The following is a 25,454-nucleotide window of genomic DNA, read 5'->3' on the forward strand; positions in this document are numbered from 1 at the left end:
GTGAGTCTAACCTTGACACCATGCTTGCATGTTCCTTTTTTCTCTGGTGCAGCCGTGAAGAGGAATTTGGAAATGTTGTACAAAGTTGGACAGATTTTGATGAATCTTAGTTATGATTAATGGAAGCAAGCCACATCCAAAGTGTAGTTTATGAAATTGGCTTGCTTCCACAAACCATAATTGAAATTAACAGTTTAGGGTTTAGAAGCTGAGGTATTGCAAATTTCCTGATACTGAGCAAGAATCTTTGTAATAAAATCAAAGCAATATTTGTTATTTTATGCCTCCAATGTTTTTTGCATTCATTTTTAATGCTATGCTGCTTTTTTTTTATAAAAAAAAAAAGGGGTTATTTTTCTGAAATAATTTTATAATGGTATTGGTTAGTACCAGGAAAATTTTAATGTCCCGTATTATCTTTAAAATAGAATGCAACCCAAGTTAATGAAAAAAATGCAACTTGCTGTAATTTTCTTAAAACAGTTCAGTGCTCTTGTAAAAACTTGTTTTTATGTTTGTTGTCCAAATGGTCGACTACTGAAATGTTAAAATTTGTGCATTTTGCAAATAATTAAATTGCTCATATTTTGTCATAGTAAAGACTTTTCATAGTACCCTGAAAGGCTTATTTAGACAATCCATCATTTCAAGATGAATAATTGTTTATACAATTGCTAGTTAAGAGTTTTAAAACTAACTACAAACTTTTCAGAATAGAAGTGCTTTACCCAGGCTGAAATCTTGTACACATCACCAGGAATATATTTTATTATGCCAGCTTCCTCTTCAGTAGTTACGTACACCATTTTGCTGTTGCGTCTCAACTCCTGTTGCAAGACAATAGAAGTAATAATTTGTGGTATTGACTTAATGGATAACAATGGATGTTGTGTGAGTGGGCCTACTCAAAATGACTTTCTTCTTCTCCCTTCTTCCCAGTTTCCATATGTACTTGACTATAAGATGACTTCTTGTATAAGTCAAGGACAGGTTTTTGGGTGAAAATTATTTATTTTGATTTGATTCATGGATAAGTTGTGAATAAAACTTACGGGCTTGTAACAAATGTTCTAAAGGATAAGCAAGGAAAACAGTGCCAACGATTCCAGCAGGCATAACTGTAGGCGCTCACACGAAAGGCTAGATGGGCTAGAGAGTAGAGAGTGATCAGTGCTTCCAGGACAGATAACACTCTTGCCGTTACCAAGGGATAGTTCCTTTTTAAATGAGAGTTAAAGTGCAGTACTTACATTGACCTGTGGATAAGTCTACTCAGGATTTTTTGACTAAAACTTCTAGACTTATACATGAGTATATACAGTATTTGAAAGTGGGGAGGAAACAAATAAAACTTGTGATGATCTTTATCTGTTAAAACTTCAAAATGTCTATCACTGTCTAGCAGGTTATTTGCTGAGAGGCCTGACAGTTCTTACTGTCTGGGATCTAGAGACGCTTACACAAAAGATAGTCCTTTTGTTCTTCATTTCTTGCAGTGGCCCATGATCCCAGTTGTTATATAAAGCCCATAAACTTTGGAGTGCACAAAAAGAGGTGCCAGAATTCAGGATCCATATGCCGATGTTAGATGTTGGTGTAATCTTGGAGAGTGAATTGTGATGACAGTGAGGGAGAACTGTGCTAGAGTGGTGCTTTGACTAAGGAGATCCTCATTGTGGTTGCTCAAGATAGTCAGTGGATGGGAAGAATGTTTCCTACATTACATTATAAAACAGTTTAGCTATAGCTAGATATGTCCACAAAAATTAATATTTGAAGCCCACATAATACAGAACATTATACATTACTGTATAATCACAAAACTATAATATTGTAATTTTAATATGACTGTAAAATCATAGAACCTTATAATAACAAAATAATTTTGAAGCGATATAATAGTAAAAGTAAAATCTTACAAAAAGAGGAAAAGACAGTGGTGAAGCCTACCATGAAGTAAGTTTAGAAAAGCAGAATGTACGTGTGTGTGTGTATGTGTGCGCGTGTGCGAGCATGTGTGAGCATGTGTATGTAGGCACACACATACACACTCATAATTCAGTCAGTATAGCTTGTATCCAGACTGTGCACAAAGGAAGAATCCAGGGTAGTTTCTAGTGAGTAACCAATTGGACAAGTAGTAGACAATTAGTATGCCTAGTGATCACAAAAATATGTACGCTACTGCTTGAACCACTGGGGAAACCAATGAAACTCTACTGTAGTTGTTGTGTGCCATCAAGTTGTCTTTATTTGTATTTTTTAACAGCCCATGGTACCCGTAGAGCTTTTTCCCACCACCACATTTCAAATTTATTTTCCCTCTGTCTAATCCTGCCTCCCATTTAATGTTTTACATGTAAATTAAACAGATTAGATGATAAAATACAGGCTTGCCTGAACTCCTTGCCAATTGGAAACCAGGACTAGGGTAGAAAAAAACAGGTCTTTTTTTAAATGAGTTTTTGAAACCAGTTTGGGCTAAGATTGTGTGTGTGTGTGCGCGCAAGCGCACACGCGCAATAATCTTTTAATTTTAATTTTAATTGCATCTTTCAATAAAACATTTTTTACTGTTTATTCCTATTCTGCTATATGTAGACTATATAAAATAAAAATACAAAGTACTCAAATTGCATTTTCAATGTTTAAGCCACTAGCTTAAATAGTAATGGTTCTTAAAGAAGTGTTCCTTTATAACAAGTTGTCGTGACTGGATTTGTGTTAATTGAAGGATTTGTTTCTGAATGACATTTCTTGCACTATAAAATAAAGTGATTAAAAAGAAACAACTGATACTGGATGCTGGTGTATCAATGAACATAAATAAAGTTAAATAAAGTTAAAATGTTTAAATTCAAACAGTCATTTTTGTTCCAGTAAGAAGATTGGAAAGTAGTAATAATAGCCAGACTTTTAAAAATATATATATGAATAATCTTTTTAAGGGGGTATTTTTTGTTTTGTTTTTTAAAGGTCATTTGGTTTAACCCAAGTTTTAAAACAATCTGGTTTAAACCAGCCAGACTTGTTGGAAACGATTCTCTTTCTCCATATTCTATCCTAATGGTGGTCTCTTGCCCAGAATATAGATTATATATCAACAATCTAATGTTGTTGCACTCCCATTTCTTTGAGAGGAATCCATAGTTTTTCATGATCTACAGTCAAAGCTTTGCTGTAATCCGTAAAGCACAGGCTGATTTTGTCCTGAAATTCTTTGATATGCTCCATTAGCCAATATGATCTCTAGCACTTCTTCCTTTTCTGAACCCAGAGTAGACATCTGGCATTTCTCACTCCATATGTGGTAAGCACCTGCCCAGCTCCCTGGTTCAAGGCCAATTAGGCCAGGGGCTCCTTGTGCCCTTGTATAATTGTCCCAGCCCCTGAACTAGGTTGATAATGCATTCTGCTGCTGAGACTGAATAGAAAACAGAAAGAAAAAAAGAAAGAAAGACAGAAAGGGCACTTTCTTGGACGCAACGAGCAGGATGTGTGGTCTACTGCATATAAATCATAAATCCTTGTACAAAGCTCTTTTAACACATTAGTGGATGCTGGAAAACACTTTTCTGAGGCTTCCCAATCTGCTTTTTCTAACAAGTCAGATCCATGGCCGTGTTCCCAACGCCTGCCTCTTACATCCCACCAGACTCCTTCCAAACTACGCAGATGGCTATGTTCTACTGCCTCTTGAGCACAAGTGGGGATTCCACCCAAGTGCAGAATTTCTCCTAGGTCTCAACTTCACCCACTCATATGTTCCAAGCAGAGGTTTTCCTCTCCCTTCTTGTAAAGCAGCTGTTTTTCCATCCCTTCAGGGAATAAATTCCACTGCTGTCTCCCTCACCACAGCTGCCTCACTCCACCCTCTTCTTCCGTGTCCTCCCTTCCGAAACCACCTGTCCCTGCATTCTTATCTTCTCCTGCCCTGACTCCTCCCTTATAACTTCTTCTTCTTCCTCTTCTTCTTCTTCTGGGTTCTCTGTTCCGACCAGCTTTCTTTGTCTTCCTCCCTCTCCTCCTCCTTCTCTTCCTGTTGTTTTTGAATTCCTTGCCTGCTTTTCATCTTTCTCTGACACCCTGGCTCTTCCCCCTCCTCCCAACAAGTCTTTTCTTAAATGGTTTCTGGTGTACATGTGGAAGACTCCTGTTTTGAGGCTTGCTTTCTCCCTGGGAATATCTCCTTGGGTTTAGAGATAGGAAGGCCCAGAAAAAAATAGAAAAAAAAAACCTGGGTTTTTTTCCTGAAACCTTTTTTGTTTTGGAAAAATTGAAAAAAAGAAGAAAACTGGTTGTGATTTTTTTTTTATTTTAGCATGATGAATAAAAATGTTTAAGACAAGATGTTCATATACTGTATATACTCATGTGTAATTCTAGAAATTTTAGTCAAAAATTTACCCCAAAAAACTTAGTTGACTTTTCCAAGGGTCAATGTAAGATTGTACTTTAACTCTTATTTAAAAACAGGAACTATCCTCCTAGTGAAAAGCAAGAGTATAATTTGCCCTGGAAGCACTGACCCCCCTCTACTCTCTTATCCATCCAGCCTTTAGTGTGAGCATAGTTATGCCTGCTGGAATTTTGTAAATTCTTTGGCATTGTTTTCCTTTGCTTCATCTTTTAGATCCTTTGTAATATGCCCCTTTTTTTTACCCTTGACTTATCCACGGATCGTATCAAAATCCATAATTTTGGCCCCAAAACCTGCCCTCGATTTACACATTAGGTCAACTTATAGTCAAGTATACAGTGCACCCGTGCCATACACAAGTGCACTATATGTGCCTTTCAGTTTATGCTGAAGCCACATGGCAATATAATGAATGGTGCTAATGCGTGCTGCCACGCCCAAGCCACATTATATTCAATGGGGCTTGAGGGTACACATTTTTCGGCTTATGCAGGGGGTCCGGAACAGATCCCTTACGTAAGGTAAGGATCCATTGTATATGGTATTCCCCAAATCATTTCTAAAAACTATGTATAATATCAGATTATTCTAATTTCTGTGCACTGAATGAGGACAAGCAAGTCCTAGGTTACAAACTGAACTTTCCAATGCAAGAGCAAGATGCATTTCTTTCTTTAGGGGGCATTGAAAGAATCTGGTCTATGTTTGGAAACACACTAATTCAAGAAAGAAACTGGCATGCGGAAGGGTAGATAAGCCTCTTTTAATCTGGGTAAAACTGCAGTTTTTAGAAGTTGATGATAACTGTGATGGTGACAAACATAACAAAGCAGAAACAGAGACTGATACTGATAACTAGTACTCCATCTACAGAAATAATAGAATTTGATACCAGTTTTAACTGCCATGACTCAGTGCTATGGAATTCTGGGATTTGTAGTTTTATGAGACATTTAGACTTCTATTTCAGAATTTTGGTGCCATAACAAACTACAATTCCCAGGATTCCCTAGCACTGAGCCACGACAGTTAAAATGGTATCAAACTGGAATATTTCTGCAGTGTGGATGCATCCCAGAGCTTGGAAAATGAATCTGATTAAATTTTATGCCTGTTAATTGAATTTTAGTCCCTCCTCCCGTCCACACACTCCCCCCCCAAAATTCGTTTTAAGGGAATGGGTGCTTTACGTCTATTTGACACTGTGGAGAGGAAATCTATCTATCTATCTATCTATCTATCTATCTATATATATATATATATATATAATATTTGTTACTAATGTTGGTGATTTCTTCTGTGGTTTTTCTTTTTCTTTCGGAGGTATTTTGTTTTGTTTTGTTTTTTGGCCTGTTCCACATAAACTAACAAAACCAAAATTCAGGAGATTATTACTCCATTTGTTATAAATACTTTAAAAATAAATAAAAGTAAATTCTGTTTATAATAATGGTTTGAATACACTGTTTTTAATATACCAATTGTGATCATTTTATGTCACATGAAATTGTACATAGTCATATTTTATGTTCCTAAAGTAACAGCGTGGCTTTCAATCTGTAGAAAGTCATAATGTTGCATTTTTTTTCAATTTTCCCAAAAATTTCCTTTTTTTTTTCCTGAAAAAATTGAAAAAAATGTTTTTCCTCCCATGGCTTCAAAATTTCCGGAATTTCTACATCTCTATTGTGCTTGCACCTAGTTTTTGTCAGTGAAATCAAGAACGCTACTAGCTGGGCTAAGAGTTCCGAGTAGGGAAGTACTATTCAGCTGCACGCACACACACATATATATTTGTGTGTGCTTTGTTTTTTGTGCAAAGTATTCTCATTTCTGGACTCATACTTCTTTGTGGTCTCTCTGCTTCGAACAAATGGATTTTGCGCCCGCAGAGAGACCCCACTGAGAATGTTGTAGAGTTGAGTATCTTGACTGAGTAGCCTCCCCCTCCTGCCTACTGTGTATACTCCAGTCTGCCAAGCTACTATCCCTCAGTTTCTCTTAGTCTGCCAGTAGAGTAGCTGTGATGGGTATTCTCCTGTCTGAGTAGTCCCTTCTCTCTTTTTCATCTAGTCTCCTGCTTCTGCTTCATTTTTCTTTGCAAATCACCTACCTTCTTCTTCTTGGTTTTACTTTGTGAACGAAGATTCAGGAAGAACTCATCCATGCTTTCTACAAGCGCGTTGATGACGTTGGATGTATCCTTCGAGCCTGTGCAATGGATTTTTCTGGTGGAGCACAGCATGCACAGAACTGGCCTCGCCCTTTAAACCAGAGGTTCAACTGCTGAGGCCTTGACAAGCATGGACGGTGGCAGCGAGGTCCTCAGGTCGTAGGTTTGATGAGAGTTTCCTTCTCTTAGATGGTTGACCTTACAGGGTTAGACGAGCACCATCTGCCCAGGTTTGGGATTAGAGGTTTCCTTCTCCTAGGATGGTTGCCATAAGGCTAGAGAGCCCATCCTGCCCTTTGGCGCTCTTGGTCAGACCCTTTGGTTGTGACCTGTCTGGCATGGGAGGCCCTACCAGTGGCTATTATACCACCGCCAGCATAGCTCACAACTTCATTAGGGTACGCAAGCCTCTCCCCCACACAGTCAGAACATAGCTGGAGGGGAATAGGAGGCCGGAAGATGATAATTCAGGAGGGAGGAGCCACTTTCTTCAGGCTATCCCTGGTGGAGCTGGGTCACCTACCACTATCTATACAAAAAGAATAATATTTTTCTTTACTTCAGCTCTTCCTCCCACTCTCTTTGATCCTTGATTCTGTGGCCTCTAAGTTCCCTATTTAACTATGTTCCTTTCGTGTGTCAGGAGTTGCATATGCTTTTTTCCCGCTATAATATGTTGGGTTATTTAGTGATGGAATATTTTAGTAGTAATATGATTTAGAAAGGTGAGCTCAGGCACAGGTGCTGAGATAATATAGGACAGAAGGCAAACTTGGTCAAGGTCAGTTATGGGAAAGCCTCTGGCTCTAATTACAAAGTGAAAGGGAAGTTGTGGGAAAGAAAAGAGAAATGTGCTTATTGATTGTAACAAATAAGAATTTTTGAAATTCTGTGTAGTTTAATTAGGCATTTTTAACATTTGTTGGTCAGTTCTCACAATGAAAGTCACTGGATTGGATCTTTGGTTTCTTAATAAAGATTTCCTGAAGCCCTGAATAACCAGACCCAAATGTTGAAGCTCTTCTGCTGGGAGAAGTCTCTCCCAGTTGCAGACCAATTGGCTTGGAATGAGTCTCTGTTTCCAGCATCAACAACTGTTTCAAAGCCCCACAAGAATGCATCCTTGGTACCGACAGTTTCAATGCTATCTAGCACTTGATACTATCTACCACCTAGGTACCGCCTGCTCCAGTAGTTTCTATGGCCAATGACAACATATGATCTTTGACTCCTGTCATGGAGGACTGCCTTTCCTGTTGCCATTGTAACTGCAAGGAAAACTGACATACTTTGTGCCTTGTGGATGAATGATCGATATCTTCAGTTTCATCAGGACAAAGTTGTGTTGAGACCAGACATCACCTTCTTATCAAAGGTGGTGGCATCCTTCCACCTCAACCAGGTCATTGTGTTGCCTTCCCTGTTTCAGAACCCCCTTTGTGAGCACTGTGAGAGGTGGTGACACTGCTTTGATATATGGAGGGCATTAACCTGCTATGTGGACAGGACTGCAGCCTTCTGTACTTCTCCCAGATTGTTTGTTTGTTACCTGGCATCAAAAAAGAGACTACTTAGCTCCTCACAATGCTTCTTGAGGTGGGTTCTGTCTACTATCCATGTGTCTTATGAACTGGCTCGAAAGGACTCAGGTTTGAGCCCACTACACCAGGGTGGCTGCTGCCTCCTAGGATTTCCTGACTGGTGTTTCTATCAAAGATGTTTGCCATGCAGCTACCTGGTCCCATTCTATGACTTTCATTTCACATTACAGAGTGGACTCGAGGTCTTGAGCCGATACCATGTTTGGGAAGGCTGTATTCTGTTCATTACTTTCTTGAATGTACTGATTGATCACCCAGAGAACTGCAGTTACTGGTGTGCAACCTGTCCTTCTCCACCCTGAGCTCAAAATGATGAGATTCTCAGCATGGAAGATAACTTCATAGCTTTGCTTTGTCTTGCAGTGATACTGTCAGCATCAAGGAAAGATTCTATCAAGTCATCTTGTCTTTACAAATGGAAGCATTTCTGTTCATTTGCATGGCAAAATGCCAAAAGGGGACAGAGAAAAGGCAGAAATACTCAACACCTTCTTTGCTTCAGTCTTCTCAGAAAAGACAAAGGGTGTTCAACCTGAGGAAAATGGAGCAGAGGACAGTTTAGGGGAATTTCAGCATAGAATAAGTAAAGAGATAGTACAGGAACACCTTGTTAATCTAAATGAATATAAGTCTCCAGGACCAGACGAACTACATCCAACAGTATTAAAAGAACTGGCAAATGTAATATCGGAGCCATTGGCAATATTCTTTGAGAACTCCTGGAGAACAGGAAATGTCCCAGCAGACTGGAGGAGGGCAAACGTCCCCATCTTCAAAAAGGGGAAAAAAGAGGATCCAAACAATTATCGTCAAGTTAGTCTGACATCAGTACCAGGAAAGATTCTAGAGCAGATCATTAAACAGAGAGTCTGTGAACATCTAGAGGGCAATTCTATAATCACAAAAACTCAACATGGGTTTCAGAGAAACAAGTCATGCCAGACAAATCTAATCTCTTTTTTTGATAAAATTACCAGCTTGATAGATTAAGGAAATGCTGTGGATATAGTATATCTTGATTTCAGTAAAGCAGTAAAATGTGAGATAGGCAAAATAATTGTTACATGGGTTTGTAATTGGTTGACTGGCCGAACCCAAAGAGTGCTCAACAATGGCTTCTTTTCATCCTGGAGAGAAGTGACCAGTGGGGTCCCACAGGGTTCTGTCCTGGGTCCAGTGCTATTCAACATCTTTATCAATGACTTGGATGACAGAATTGGGGGCATACTTATCAGATTTGCAGATGCCACCAAATTATACCATTGGTTGAGAGGAAGTGATTTACATGTTAATCTGTTTATTGTTCTGTTGCTGAATGGCAATGCCTCAGGGTGTCTATTTAATTGATCCATTGTCTGCTGGAAAATCCGCCTGATCCGGGGGGGTGGGGTGTTCATTTGCAGGGTCTTGATTTTGGTGTTTTTCAGAACTGGTAGGCAAACTTTGTTTACTGTCAGGATTTCTCCTTTCCTGTTGAAATTGTCTGGGTGTTTATGGATTTCAATGGCTTCCCTGTGCGTTCTCACCTGATAAGTGTTGGCATGGTCCAGAATTTCAGTGTTTTCAAATAGCATTAGGGATGATGTTTGAAAGCCCTGAGGGGTGAAGAGCCTTGGTGGCTAGGTTATGCTGCTAAGGTAGTGCTGATTTCCTCTTCCATTGTATCCAGATTCCTTTCCATATTTAGGAGCTACCAAGTCTTCAGGCAGTGCATGAAATAGGATTGTGTTGTAAGGGTTTTTGTTTTATTTTGTTCTGTATTGTTTTGTTGACAAGTCTTTTCCCCCTGAAAATTGTCTCTCGACTTATCACTGATTGAGGACCGAAGGTCAAATGGATCACTCATTTGACCTGTATCTGCTGAATTTATGGTCACTAACACCAAATGCAAAATGCATCTACATTGGATATAAAAGTGCTTCTTTAATGTTGGGTAAAGTTTGTCACGGAGAAGTTCAGGTTTTACTGTATTTAGTTTGTGTAGATTATAACTAATTGTATTATCATGGATTTTTTTCATGAAGGAGGTCCTTTAATTCAGTGGCTTATTGAAGCTACTTACTTTTAACCTGCCTTAAAAAGCTGTATTTTGAAGATAGACTCATATTTTGTGTAGAGAGGGAAGGCATTGATTGAGGACAAATAAAAGTGTTGCTTTCTCTAGTTTGAGATAAATTGTGAATTATTATTATTATTATTAAACTTTATTTCTAAAGCGCTGTAATTATACACAGCGCTGTACAAAGTCGGTAAAATTAAAAAGTATATAAAAGCCTGCCCAAGGCGTACATTCTAAGATAGAATAGAAAGTTATAAAAGATTTGCTTCGTTCAAAATCATGTTACAGAAATCTTTTTAATTTTCCAGAAAATATTTAGGAGTAAAGGCATGAGCATGACCTTATAGAATTAAGCACTTCCTCTTAACAAATAATGAGTGGAAGATGGTCATGGGACTACTAAGCGTAACCATGGGGGTTTGCTGCAGTATTGCTTACTTTCCTGAAAAATTAAACCTTACTTCTGCAAATAGGGGTAGATGACAAGTGCCAAGCATATCTGCTACTGAGGTAGATACATCATTGTGACATATCTTTTTTTATTGAAATATTTGTTATGTTTATGTTTGTATGTTTTTTTAAAAAAACTGAACTATAAAATGAATTTAGGACAAGGTTCCTTTATCCATACTTGTGATATTTAAATTTAGAAAAAATGCATAAATGCTAAGAAGGTGAGCAGCTTTCAGCAAACATAACTAAATCACCTAAAGTTAATCTTTGTTAGGTTTGCCAATTATTCTTTTTCTATTTGTATTGTAGATGGGCCGTCTACAAGACCTGGTAAGAAAAAGTGAGCAGGGTCTTGGTACAGCAGAAGGACACATCTCCAGTCTTCAGGAAACTCAGGAAATACTGCAGAAAGAGCTGGAGTTAACCAGAGCAAGACTGAGAGAGACCACAGATTCACTGTATAATGTTGAGGTAACACCATATATATATATATATATATATATATATATATATATATATCAGCTCAGCTCTGTCATCCAGATTAAGATGCATATAGAACAGGGGTAGGCAACCTTTTTGAGCCGGGGGCCAGGTTGCTGTCCCTCAGACAACTGGGGGGCCGAAGCCGGGGGGTGGAGCTTCCACCCTCCAGGGGTGGAGCCGCATGCTGGGGGTGGAGCTTACACCCTCCAGGGGCAGAGCCACATGACAGGGGTGGAACTTCCACCCTACGGGGCGGAGCTTCCACCGAAGCATCATCATCATCATCACCACCTCCACTACTATCATTGTTACAGCAGACCTTTCAGCAATAAATGCACCAAAAATACACAGAAATGCACTTTGGAAAGTCACACTCCTCCTCCTCCTCCTCTTTCTCCTCCTCCTGCTCTTTCTCATTGAGAGGGGATTTTGCACAAAGAACACCCAGGGCAAGTAGTAATAATAATAAATAATACTAAGAATAAAGTTACAAGCAAGGAAATTACTACAATGCAACTGAAAATAAACTGCAGCAAGCATGCACACAGTTTCAACCCAGAAAAGCCACAAGGTGCTCAGAGGGAATTTTGCAGAAAGAACACCCAGGGCAAGTAGTAGTACTAATAATAATAATAATACTAATAAACTTACAAACAAGGAAATTACTACAATGCAATTGAAAATAAACTGCAGCAAGCATGCACACAGTTTCAACCCAGAAAATCCACAGGGTGCTGAGAGGGAAGTTTGCAGAAAGAACACCCAGCTAACCCCCTCCCCCAATGAACCGACCTCTGGCCTTGCTGTGGCTGCAGCTGCTGCTCTGGCTTCCTTTCTCCCTGGCTCTGCACTCCTTCTGCTTCCTCCTCCTCCTTTCCCTGCTCTTAGGGAGGAGGAGGAGGAGGGTGGAGAGCAAGGTGGAGCCTGTTGCAGGCCTACTGCAGCTCCTGCAGCCCTGTTGGAGTGCTCCAAGGGCTGCACCAGGCCTCCTACTTGGGCGCCGCCATTTTGTTTTTCAAAATGGCGGCCAAAATCTCGTGTGACCTTTGACATCCTGAGGTCACGCGAGACTTCGGCCGCCATTTTGAAAAACAAAATGGCGCCCGGAGCGGCGAAAAACGGGGGAAATCGGCGGCAATCGCGGCAGGACTGCTCGGGGGCTGCTGGGAAGGCCTTGGCGGGCCAGATCCGGCCCGCGGGCCGCAGGTTGCCTACCCCTGATATAGAAGATGCATGATATTTACCCATTTACTAAAGTGTCACTTATTGTAAATGTACCTATATAACTCCACCTATAAAGGAAATACTAGGTAAGATGTCATGGTCTGAATTGCTCGAACAGAAAATGATTGTCTTAAAGCTGAGATATTTATGTCACAATAATATCAAAACAAGAAGGAAATGCAGGAGGCATCTAACATAACTAAAGAAGAGTACAAACAAGCTAAGCTTAGAATAAGCTCAGGTTTAAAAGAGGTTAAAAACAATAAACAGACTTTTGGAGGTGGGAGTAGGTTCAAATCATGAGGAAGTACAAGAAAGAAGGAGTAGATGATGAAATATTGATAGGTGAAAGAGAGAAGATACTCAACACATACGTTTTCTCTTGTCTTTTCCAAAAACAAAAAAGTGAGACCTGTTGGAAACAAAAGAAATGATACAGTGTGGAGATGATAACCCAAAAATCAGTAAAGAGGTGGTGCAAGTTAGGGGTGTAAATCTTGGTAAATTTTGTTCTTACAGGCAACAACAATTAATTCACGGGATGGCATGGAGGAACAATCCACTATGATTGGGTTTTTCTCGCATGCCAACTGTTATTAATATTATTATTATTATCCTTGATTTATAAAGCGCTGTAAATTTACACATCTGATCTGCAGGAGTGCATGTTCTTTTTCAGTTACAACCATTGAGCCTCAGCCTCTTTCAACCAGTTTGTTTATCTGGCCCTAACTACTCTAGTGTCTTGCTAACATTCCCCCCATAATTGGGAGGGTGTGGATTTAGCCTCCTGCTATCCCTGAATGAATCCCATGGTAAATCCAATTTCTCATTCATGGGATGGCACGGATGAACACTCCACTACAATTGAGATATACCCAAGCCCATATTTTCTGGGTGGGAAAGTTATTTGCAGTCTTTCTTTACACAAAAGGCCACGTGCATTTTTCATGTGGAATAATTCCCAGACTGCGAACATTTTTGTCCATCTGAAGTTGTACTTGATTGGGCTTCTTGACACTTGGGAAACCTGTTTTCAGTCATTTTTAAAATATTTTTCCATCCTTGGTACAGGAATACTTATCTACTTTAAATTAATTTAAGCTTCATTAGTATTATTGAACTGTACCAAAGGATTCTAATGGTGCCTGTAGGTGTAATCTCAGAACCTTTGTCTATCATATTTGAGAATTCTTGGAGAATTTAAAAATTACTGGCATTATTTCTGCATTTGAGAAAGACATTAATGTTCCTTCGGAACAAAATAGTGACATGGATAAATTTTGTATATTTTAACTGTATGTAAATGTTTGTATGTCTAGGGGGAACTAGACCAGGAACGACAACAGCATGAGGCAATGATTGTGGCCATGAGAGAAGAAGAGAAATTCAAAGTTGACAGAATGGCCCGTGATCTGGAAATAAAATGGACAGAGAATCTTCGGCAAGTGTTGGGTTTTTTTCATTGCTCTTTTCCCCCTGTTTTAGATGAATTAAGCACAGAAAGGTGCTTAATTTCTGAAACAATGAGTTTCAGAAATTCCCAGTACTTCTACATGGAAGATTGTGTTTTAGTTCTCTCTCTTCTTCTTAGGCAGGAATGTACTAAACTTCGAGAAGAGTTGAGGCTTCAGCATGAAGAAGATAAAAAGTCAGCAATGACTCAGCTCTTACAGCTAAAGGAGAGAGAAAAAAATGCTGCCAGAGACAGCTGGCAAAAGAAAGTGGAAGATCTCTTGGATCAGGTAATTAGACTGATTACCTGCATTTAACAGGTTTAAATTACATGTGAAGAGGACTATATTGTTGCAGAGACCATTTAATTAAAATTGGAGGCGTGATAAAGAAACATAAGCAGAGGTTTGTGGCTATTGTATTTGTTTTGTTTTGTTTTTATAGATGCTGTATATCATATTTTTATATCTTTAAAGAGAACCAGCATAGTGTAATGGTTTGACTGTTGAACTAGGACATTGGAAGACCATGGTTCAAGTCTGTCAGCCATGGAATCCCTTGGGCAAGTCACATTCTCTCCACCTCAAAGGAAGGCAAAGACAAAAACTCCTCTGAACAAATTCTGCCATGAAACCCCTGTGATAGGTTCCCTTTAGGGTTACCATAAGTCAGAAATGACTTGAAGGTACCCAACAAGAAATACAGTATTTTAAATTATGAATATGCCAGCGTCAGTAATGAACTGGAAAAATGTCTGTAAAGACAAAGCCATAGTTGCTCTGTCCACTTTGCATATCTGGGCTAGAATAGGGAAATGTAATCCTACAGCTGTTGCTGCACTGCAACTCCCACAATTCCTCACCATTGCCTTTGTTGGCTAGGGCTTATGGGAGCTGCATTCCTACAACACGTGGAGGGCCATAAGGTGCCTGCTTCTGAACTAGAAGAATAAGAAGAAATGTATGCAATCCAAAGTCAAGAAGAATCTTTTATTAAAGTACTGGAAAATGTGTTTTTATTCAACAGACTGTTTACATCCTCTTTCAAAAGCTCATGCCATTCAGAATATGAAGTATAGCAATAAATCTAAAATGTGAAAACATAAAATTGTTGAAACGGTAATGCTCAGCATAGGACACAACTTCTGGGGGAGAGGGAAAATTAAAATCCTAAATAGCAGCATAACTGAACCTGGTAAAGTATCTGAACTACATATCGGTTGAGTCTTCCTTATCCAGAATTCCAAAATCCAAAATATTCCAAAAACCAAAACTTTTTTCATGGGTTGCTAAGGTAGTGACACATTTGCTTTCTGATGGTTCAGTGTACACAAACTTTGTTTCATGCACAAAATTATTTAAAATTTTGTATAAAATTACCTTCAGGCTATGTGTATCAAGTATATAAGAAACATAAATGAATTTTGTGTTCAGACTTGGGTCACATCTCCAGGATATCTCATCATGTGTGTGTACATATATATATATATATGGAAATGCAAGTATTGAAAAATCTTTTAAAAACCCAAAATCCAAAACACCTCTGGTCCCAAGCATTTCAGGCAAGAGAGACTCAACTCTTTCTTTTTTCTTTTGGCTTTCCTTTAAAAACAAAACAAAAACAGTGCATGGAGCTGAAGGCTGTCAGGGAGTAAGTCTCTGGATTATAACATGTACTTCACTATTCATATTGGAAATTGTTTTGTGTATTGAAATTCTTTGTTGTATTTACAAATGTTACCTAAAGATAGAAAATCATTACGATAAGCTGTATGCAGATGTTACCAGTGGTCAGGCAATTTTCAAAATTACAAATCTATTTGACCAAAAAGGCAAAATAGGAATGGCTGAAACCATAAAGAAATTACTAAATCTTATTCCACTGGAGCAAGAATGTCTTCTGCTAACGGATACTGGGGAAAAATGTATCCTCTTTTTCTGTATCACATTTTAAGTGTTTCCTATTAAAGCCACTGTATTTTTGACATCTTTTTCCCTGAAAAGATTGAGTTAATTTCCCCATGTACTCCTCTAATGTCTCAGGACTTGAAAGTGTCATCAGTGAAACCAGTGGCAATGGACAGATGGAACATAGATTTAAATCCCAAGTGATGCCCACCAGTCCTGTGCACAAACAAACAAAAAAATTAAATAGGATAAATTCTGCACTGTGGTATGTTCAGCATGTAGTACATTAAGAAACACCTTCTAGAAATGCCACTATAAAACAGTTTAGTTCTGCAATCTTATATACATTTGCATTGGAGTAAGTCCTATTGAATACAGTGGGGATTACTTCTGAGTAGTGTTGCATAGAATTGCAGGATTGATAATTAAGGAAGGATAGATATTTTTACCATGTTCTTCGCATCAAAGAGGAAAATGAGGTGAAGTGCTTAAGCATTGAATCTGAGCCCCAGTTGCATATGCGTATTAGCAAAACAAAACAATCATATAAATTGCCAATATGTATAGATTAAAATAGGTTATGTAATTTTAAATACAAAATATATACATAATAAATACATCCGATATGGCTAACAACATCCTTTTGTTAATCTTATAAATCTCAAAGTAAACAAAAATATTACAGTCCAGAGCCAGTTTTGAAAAGACTTATTTGATACACACCTGATTTAAATAAGCAAGACAGCTTCAGTGACAAACTAGTGTAGAATATGGCTTTCAGTGGAACAAACATCTTTGCTGTAAGTACAAAAGCAATTTTCTTTCTTAGTTCATGGTATTTGTCTTTTGAACAAAGTTTTTCTTATTTTAATTCAAATTTTATTTTTTTCTCAATTAAGATCATCTCAATTATTGGAAATACAGTGGGCCCTTAGTATCCACTGGGGTTTGGTTCCAGTGGATACCAAAGTCCATGGATGCTCAAGTCCCATTGAAAACAATGGCATAGTAAAATGATGTACCTTATACAAAATGACAAAATCAAGGCTTGCTTTTTGGAATTTATATGTTTTAAAATTATTTTCAAGCCATGGATGCTTGAATACGTGGATAAAAATTCAGTGGTTATGGAGAGCAGACCTTAGTATTTTGGTTACTCTACTGAATTTCTTTCTTTGTAAATCCAGACTTTGAAAAAATATAACTCATGTTTCTTTGGCAAAGATATTAAGGAAGAAATGTCCATAAATCAGTATGAATCACATTAAGACCTTGCTGGTTTGATTGAAAGATGAAATAATTGAAAGTGAGTGGTGTCTGAATCATAAATCATGTATCCAGAAAAGAAATTATCCATCACACGATTTTAACAATTGTATTGCTCATATATATGTTGTGTCTGATGTATATGGTGATACACCACTTATACATGCTGACCGTACATCTTCAGCTTGTTAGTAAATGGCTCTACACTAATATATACAAAATGTCATTTTGCTATGGACCAGTAAATAATAATCTTTAAGAAAAGTTCATATTTAAAAATAAAAATGATGCTTAAAAAATAGGCTTAGATAATTATGTTGCCAATTTAAAAAAAACAATGGCAAAATGTATGGGCTTACTATTTCAAAAAGGCAAGTGAACATTTGGTTAAAATGTTTAAAAAGATATGCTAGCAAATATTCATGATGAAAAGCTTAATAGATACTTAATTGTTCCTTCAATAGATACTTGTTGAAATGTCATATATATATCAATTTGGAGTTTAAAAATAATAATTTAACATCATAGAATAATAAAAATGTGAAATGTATACCATTTTGCCCCAATTTTCCAGTTTTTTCTTAAAGGGGGCACAGTGCTTTATGTTGCCATTTCATATGTGTTCAGTGGACTTGTATAACAAGCCATAGCAAAATTGTTCTATGTGAACTTTTCCCAATCAATTTTCAACATATTTTCCTTGTCAAATTAATATTAATATTCTGTGTCTTACTATCCCTTCTTTATGCCATCTTAGTTATTTCTGAATGTCTCCCTTTATTTCTGTGATCTTTCCTTCATAGCGGCACTGTCTCGGTGAAGCTTTGCATAAATCTATCAGCAATGTAAGTGAGTTGCACTTACAAATTATACATGAAGGCATGCTTGCACTTCTCAGCTTGCATACTGGCCAATGCTGCTTCAAAGCATTAGCCTTTGAAATTAAAAAAAATGTTGAAGGTAAAATATTACCCTTTAACTTAATAAAAAGCTCTGTGCTGCATTCATTCTTTCATTCATATGTGTATGTGTTTATATCATTTGACATCACACCATTATTTTATATGTTGTAAAAACAAGCTTGCAGGCAGTATGTTTGCACATGGTAAAGCTTTTTTAAAAGCATGAAATGTGTGGTATTTTGTTGTAAATAATGCAATTCAGTTATGGGTGAACTACCCTAATTCCTTCTGATGTGAAAGAGAGTGGGTGGGATCAAGTGCCCTTGCGCAGAACACCTTGTATGCACGCACACACCCGCCTACCCACCCATGCATACACACACCAACCATGCTTGATGGTTGGGGACCCCTTAAGAGAGGTAGATGGGAATAGAGGTGGAGTAGGTACTTCCCTTTCTCAATACAAAAGTGTCTTCTGTTAATACATGTGCTTGTCTGAATCCCAGCTAATATTTAAAAGTAATGTTTAGAATAGATGCAAGAATATTAATATGTTCCTTCTTCAGAACTATCAAAATAGTAAACATCCTTGTGTCAGTGAATTATAGTGACAAAGATTTTATGGGCAAATCTTCATGGCTATGCCCCAGTTTACTCATATAGAATGCCAGTTTATATGAAATTATTTATCTTCCATTAAAATAGTCCCTTACAATGCAATCCTATAGAATCCCAAGGCAAGTGTGTATAGGATTAAACCTTTAGGCCCAAATCCTTTTCACTCCTAACCAAAACAGTCTAATTTAATCAGTAATAACTAGGTTGTGTGTGTGTGAACATTGAGACTAACAATTGGAATTAGACCTTAGTGTGCCAATGGTTGTTCAGATGTGGGTTGTAGTTCTAGATGGAAAAAGACACACATACCACACAAACAGCTCTTCTGTTTGTGTGATTTTTTTAAAAAAAAATTAAATCAGCTTGCCCCTCCAGATGGGTGTTCCATTATAGTAAATATTTTCAAAACAGAGTAGTCTGTATATATGTTTTCCCACTGCCTGTACAAACAGTTGTTTGTATTATAGCCATAATAAAAAATGGAAATATCATTTCTTAGTAATTTCCATCTTGCCTTTTAAGTACCTTATTTTAAACAATTTGTTATTTACCCTGAAGGCATATTTTTTTAAAAAAAATCAATATTTCATTAACTTATTAAATGGCAGGATAAAAGAGGAGCAGAAAGGGGGGTGTTCAAGATATCTACTGTGTAACAGTATTGGGCTACTTCGGTCGCTATTTGGGAAATCTGTCCTTTTACTAAATGCATATGGGTTGTGTTCAGTGGTTGCTCTGACTTCGCACAGTGTGTCCTCACTTCTTTAAATGAGGGCATCTAATTTTTGCTCACCCTGTCTCTGCAACCCTCTTAGCCCCCTCACAGTCACTTATAAAAAGCTGCTCAGTATGTTTGAGGGGAATTTAATTGGATATGGTGAGAAAGACTTGAGAAGATAAGGGAAATTGCTGAAGTATAAAAGCTTATCATTGAGAGCTTTACATAATGACATGGACAGGCTTTTTGCAGAGTTCCATGTTGGTTTCTAATATCAACAGTCTGGTAAAAGGAAAATAAATAAGCGTCAGAAGAGTAAGATTTAAAATATGGTAGCTGAATACAGTTTCTTTATACACACATTTTCTATTTTAAGAACAAGGTAGCTTTTGTAATCCACATCATTTTAATTTAGATTATGTTGCTAAACATTTCTTTTCTCCTTCAAAAAATAATAGAAAGTAAGTTTCTAAAACTGGTTTATTTGTTTAAAACTGTTTTATGCATGTTTGCAATGCACATAAGCCATTTTGTCTTTACTGTCTCTGCCAGTATTGATGGTACTGTTCATACTCTTCTTTGCCAAATAACAATACAACAAGATTCTTTATATAACAGGTACCTGTTTCAGTATGGCAGTGATTAATTTGATTTACAGAAGTATGTATTAGAGAACAAGGTTTATGTCCAAGCCTGGTCTTTGCTAAGTACATAGGTACCACTGCCAAACATTATTTATAATTTTGCCACTGTATAAATTAATGCTGAGATGACAAAGTAGAACACAGCAATATGATGGAGTAGGAATACTGTGAGGTTGGCAGAGACAAACTTTAGAAATGCACATGTGCTTTGAAAGAAACAAATATTTAATATCTGAATCCAATTCTTAGTCTCTGTGAAACTTAATCATTTTCCAGTGATTCAGTGGATTTACTCTAGTTGGGACTAGCAATTGAATTTAGGGCTAAACCATTACAAGATGAATCTATTATTATTATTATTATTATTATTATTATTATTATTAACCTTTATTTATGAAGCGCAGTAAATTTACACAGCGCTGTACATACAATCTTTTTAATTAGACAGTTTCCTGCCCTCAGGCTTATAATCTAAAAAGACATGACACAGAAGGAGAAGGGAGTGGTGGAGGGAAAGGGTAAGAGGTCCAGCAGTTCCTCTCTACCTCCGAGGCCTGGACCAAGGCAGATGGACAGGAGGGAGGGCTTGGCTTCATAATGGATGGTTAATCTTCTTCCAGGGAAAATACATACTCTCAAGTAGGATAATACATATACAGTACATAGCAATACAGGAAATGGTTCGATAAACAGGCACCAAAAGAACATCAAATAGTAAGCGACAATTATGCAATGCCTGGGAAGGCTTCTCTGAACAGGATGGTTTTCAACTCCGTTTTGAAGCTGGTTAAAGAAGCTGGTTAAATCTAGCCAAGTCATCTTGGCTTTTAATGGCTCAGCACTAGCTGTCTTCAGGCCCCTCCCCCCCATGCATTTTCACAAGCTGATCAAGTTGTAGAATGGGATTCTGCTTCCAAGCTATTCCCTTTAATATCTAATCTGGTTTAGGTGGGTAGGGTTGTTGTTGCTTTTTAAATTCCTTCTGACACATTGATCAGGATGAAAGCCTGCAGTTTTCTTCAAAATTAACCTTTATTCTGTGATTCTATGTTGAGTTTTGAGCTTAATCAGGCTTTCAAATGGTGACTCAGGGGAGTGTAGCCTTTTACTCATTTTGATTGATTTCCTGGGGGTACATAAATGCTAAAATCCCCACAGTTCCCAAAGAGAATAGAAGATTCAAATATGTTCAAAAGCATATGTAGCAGAGATGAAACTAAGGAAAGCCTTCTGCTTAAGCAAACCTTTAGTAGTAGTAATCCTTTAGTAGTAATCAAGTGGCAAAACACACAATTTGCTATAATACTAAATAGCTACTTCAGAACAGTATAGTGGTTTAAATGTTGTACTGCAGCTCTGGAGGTCAGGTTTTGATTCCCTGCTTGGCCATGGAAACCCACTGGATGACCTTGGGCAAGCCACACACTCTCTTTTTATTATTATTATTATTTTCTCAACCCCAGAAATCCCTACAATTGGGCCACCTGGTAAAGTTGCTATAAGTTGGAAACAACTTGAAGGCATAACAACAGCAACAGTTCTTAAACATATAAGGTTAGACATTTTAGCCAGTGTTAAACTGAAGCTACAAGTTTCCTTCTGTTGTCAGGGCTCACCTCATTTCTCAAGGTTATTAGTTACTACTACCGCATACAAAAATCCAAGATTGCAAGGGGAAGGGAAAACTCAAATGAAAAATTACAGTGAATGTTCGTGATTTTAGTGCTGGCAGTGGTTATCTTTCAGTTTGTCAAAGAATGTTTGTCTTTTAGCTTGTTGGATTATATCTCTAAATTTTAATATTATTTTCTAAATCTACATATAACATATATATGAATTGTGATACAGTTATATATTGTTAAATTCTATGGTCAGTGTAGAGGATAACTCCACTACTATGGGTTTGTGGATATTCTGCAAAGACCACAGAATTAAGCAAGGACAAAACCACTAGTATGGGCTTGTAGAGCCAGGATAGTATAATGATTTGGTTGTTGAACTAAAATTCCAGGAAACCAGGATTCAAATCCCTGTTTAGCCATGGAAACACACTAGATCAGTGGTTCCCAACCTGTGGGTCGGGACCCCTTTGGGGGTCGAATGACTCTTTCATGGGGGTCGCCTAAGGCCATTGAAAAACACCTATTTAATTACAGTTATGAAGTAGCAATGAGAATAATTTCATGGGTTTGGGTCACCACAACATGAGGAACTGTATTAAAGGGTCGCGGCATTAGGAAGGTTGGGAACCACTGCACTAGATGAACTTGTGCTAGTCATGCTCTGTCATCCTCAGAGGAAGGCAATAACAAATTCCTTCTGAACAAATGTTGCCAAGTAAATCCTTTGATAGGGTTGCCATAAATCATAGAAATAATCTGAAGTCACATAACAACAATTGGTTTGTACCTCACCAACCGTGCAAGACAGGAGTCACATGGTTTTCTTCACTCTATTTGCTTCTCTCAGTTTCCGACTCTTCTGCTACCTAGCATAGGTTTTCTGAGCTCTTGTCATTAACTGAAAATCCCAACAAAGAGAACAAGAGTGGGTTCTATGGGGACGGAAAAAAGAAAGCTGATCAGATAATGTTGTTGTGGCTTCAGCAAGTCAAATGAACACAGATAATCAGAATATATTGTGTGTTTCTAAAGTGTGGCCAATTATTTCTGTACCTGTTCTGTTGCCAGCATTTTATATATTGCTTGATGTGTGTAGAAGAGGTTATTTCAGCAGTTCAGCTTGCATGACAAGGGAGCCCTCTTCTTCATTTCACTTATCAACTATAATCATGATGTAAATATACCTCAATTTACGAACTTTTGAGTTTAGCCATAATAGTAATAGTTGCTAATCTTCTTTTATATTGTGTTGTGAGCCACTACAGATTAATGCATTCTATATTAACCATACTGATTTTAACAGCTACCTTTCTCAGTCTGAAAGACCTTACCAATATGCTATTCAAAGCTGAGTACACCTTGGGAAATGGGAGGTAGGCTATTTAGTCTATTAAGTTATTTCATGTAAACTCTTTCAGAGAATGGTATTTCCTCTATCCAAGTCAAAGGCCTAAATCCTGTTGTTAGTCCCAACTACACTAAACCCATTGAATCAATGGCAACTTGATAGGTCAACTCCCATGTAAGCTTTACTGATTCAGTGGGCTATCACTGACTGGAACTAACAATATAATTCAGGCCAATCTGAACTGGCTAGCACCTGCACAAAGTGAGGTAACACACCAGACACTCCTGTGTGGGATTTTAATTTATATCTACCACTACCTACACCAGATATCCCACTACTGGGACCACCAAATTGGTTGGTTTTTACTGTTGACCCACCCAATGTGAAGACTTCCACAATGTTCTCTGCAAACAGTGTGAGGGCTTTCCCTGATACCCACCTCTACCACACACAAGGACTTCCTACTGTTCCCCTTTTATGACACCATCTGTGGGGTCAGTTTAAATGCTGGCAAGGTTCCTGTGAGAATTTACACTGCTATTATCCCCAACAGCACTCCACCTTCAATGATGCTACCACAGACTGCTTGTCTGAAACTTAACTCTCAGAATGATAAGGATTGTGGGGGCCAAAATTGTATAAAAATAAACAAAAACTTTTATTTACAGAACGTATATATAAAACAGTATATTATTTATTTATAACATTTAAAACACCGTAGTCTCCCCTCGCAGGCTAAATCAGACCCTTACCAACCACTCAACTCAAACTCTTTTTTCTCACTCCAACCCTTGACTGACTCAAAGCGCTCTCAAAGACTTCTTCCATGCTGCACTCTTCTTCTCAAGCTCCAAACTAAGCTGACTTCCATTCATGCAAACTCTAAACTGCCATTCCCCTGCTGCTCCATGCAAATCTCAAGCATTCCACCAATTAGCATTCACTTCACGACTCCATTCCCTTCTCCCTCCCAACAGCCACTACTTACCTCATTCTCACACAATTAATCTAAACTATTTTATATACAGTACTAAACCTATGGCATCAAATCCTGCAGTGTACTTTCATGTTTTTTGGAGAATACAGAGCCAGTAGTTTGAGCATTGGACTACGACACTGGAGACCAGGGTTCAATTCCCAGCTTGGCCATGAAAGCCATTGGGTGACCTTGGGCAAGTCACATGCTCTCAGCCTCAGGGAAAGACAATGGCAAACCTCTTCTGAACAAATCTGGCCAAGAAAACCCCATGATAGGTTCGCCATAGGGACAGAAAGGTAGAAACAACTTGAAGGCACACAACAACAACAAACAGTCTGTTTGTGTTGGACCCAGTGATGGTATTTGTCACAAAACCCACTGTTAAAAGAGCTGCCCAAACCAAAAGGTGCTGAGTGTGATTTGTATATTGTTTCCTGTCTAACTAGCAGGTACGCTAATTGGAAGTGCACCAAGTCATTGGTGAACTAAAGGCTACTATTTGGACTTAACCCGATAGGAAAAGGTCAGTTTCAAAATGTGGGCCTAACTGCCACTGATTTAAAGGAACATGATTAGAAAGTTCAAAATAATATTTATCATTGCTTATGTGGCACAATGTAACATATTAAACAGTTTTGCAAGTATTAAATACACTCTGATTAATGAAAATAGTGGTGTAGTGCTACTTTAAGTATAAAGAGTTGCCCCTCCTAACTTGTGGATCTGAGATCCACCACCTCGAATATTCACAGAGGGGAGACCTGTGCTATTTCCAAAGGTGCGCCCCATTCAAGCCTAGGAAGCTTGAATATGTGCAAGCCTCCATTTTAATTGGGGGGGGGGGTCCAGAATGGGTCCCCCACAAAAACAGAAGGCCAACTGTATACATATTCGAGAATTGAGGTACAGAATATCTCTAATACATTAGGAAACTAAAACAACCATTTTCAGCTATAAAAAAATAGACTGCATTTATATAAACAATACAGCAACCACCTCTGTGAAATACACATGCATCTGAAAGACAAGATCATGACACTACCAGCTTTTGTGATTTTTTTAAAAGTGGCTTGAGGCTACAATTATACCCAGTTATCTGGAAGAAAACCACTGAGTTCAGGAAGACTAGTGGGAGAGAGGAAATGAAAGAAAGGCGGGATAGGATATTATACATATTTTTCTTTTGTTTTTGTTTTGTGTTATTAGATTTGTTTTCTCTTTTTATGAAAAAGAAACAGTACTGTAATTCTATCCAGTTACTTGGGAGTAAGCATCACTGAATTCAATTGTATTCATTTTCTGTTAAAAGGAATGTGTTAATTAACAAGAGGTCATAATCCAGAGAGAAATTGTTTTAAACCCCAAGAGTTTTTATGAGCAAAATATACCATTAGTGTCCTCACTGCCCATCTATTCCCCTTTTCATATTAAACATGGATTGATGTAGCATGGGAAGACTACTCTTTGGGAGGGTAAAGCAATATAGATATACATCCATGTATTTTCCTGGATTCTGGCCATATTATTTGTTAAACTATGATGAAATATAAATACAGTATTTTTTTAATTTGAATTTCTATTG

General features: G+C 37.9%; 1 protein-coding gene across 8 annotated transcripts in view; it reads left to right on the forward strand.

Annotated features, from left to right (window-relative positions):
- The window catches only part of FAM184A (family with sequence similarity 184 member A), a 118,197-nt gene that overhangs the window by 72,312 nt on the left and 20,431 nt on the right, over positions 1-25,454 (forward strand). For 6 of the 8 annotated variants that reach the window (XM_089530494.1, XM_089530496.1, XM_089530493.1 and 3 more), the window contains exons 7-10: positions 11,016-11,177; positions 13,736-13,861; positions 14,012-14,158; positions 17,845-17,886. In XM_089530494.1, the coding sequence (XP_089386620.1) occupies positions 11,016-11,177; positions 13,736-13,861; positions 14,012-14,158; positions 17,845-17,886 (477 nt within the window). The remainder of the gene's footprint in view (positions 1-11,015; positions 11,178-13,735; positions 13,862-14,011; positions 14,159-17,844; positions 17,887-25,454) is intronic. The other 2 variants (XM_089530495.1, XM_089530491.1) reach the window with 1 other exon arrangement.

The sequence above is a fragment of the Sceloporus occidentalis genome, unplaced genomic scaffold (assembly GCF_023333645.1).
Source record: "Sceloporus occidentalis isolate IW3139 unplaced genomic scaffold, rSceOcc1.0.p SCAF_6, whole genome shotgun sequence".
Taxonomy (NCBI): domain Eukaryota; kingdom Metazoa; phylum Chordata; class Lepidosauria; order Squamata; family Phrynosomatidae; genus Sceloporus; species Sceloporus occidentalis.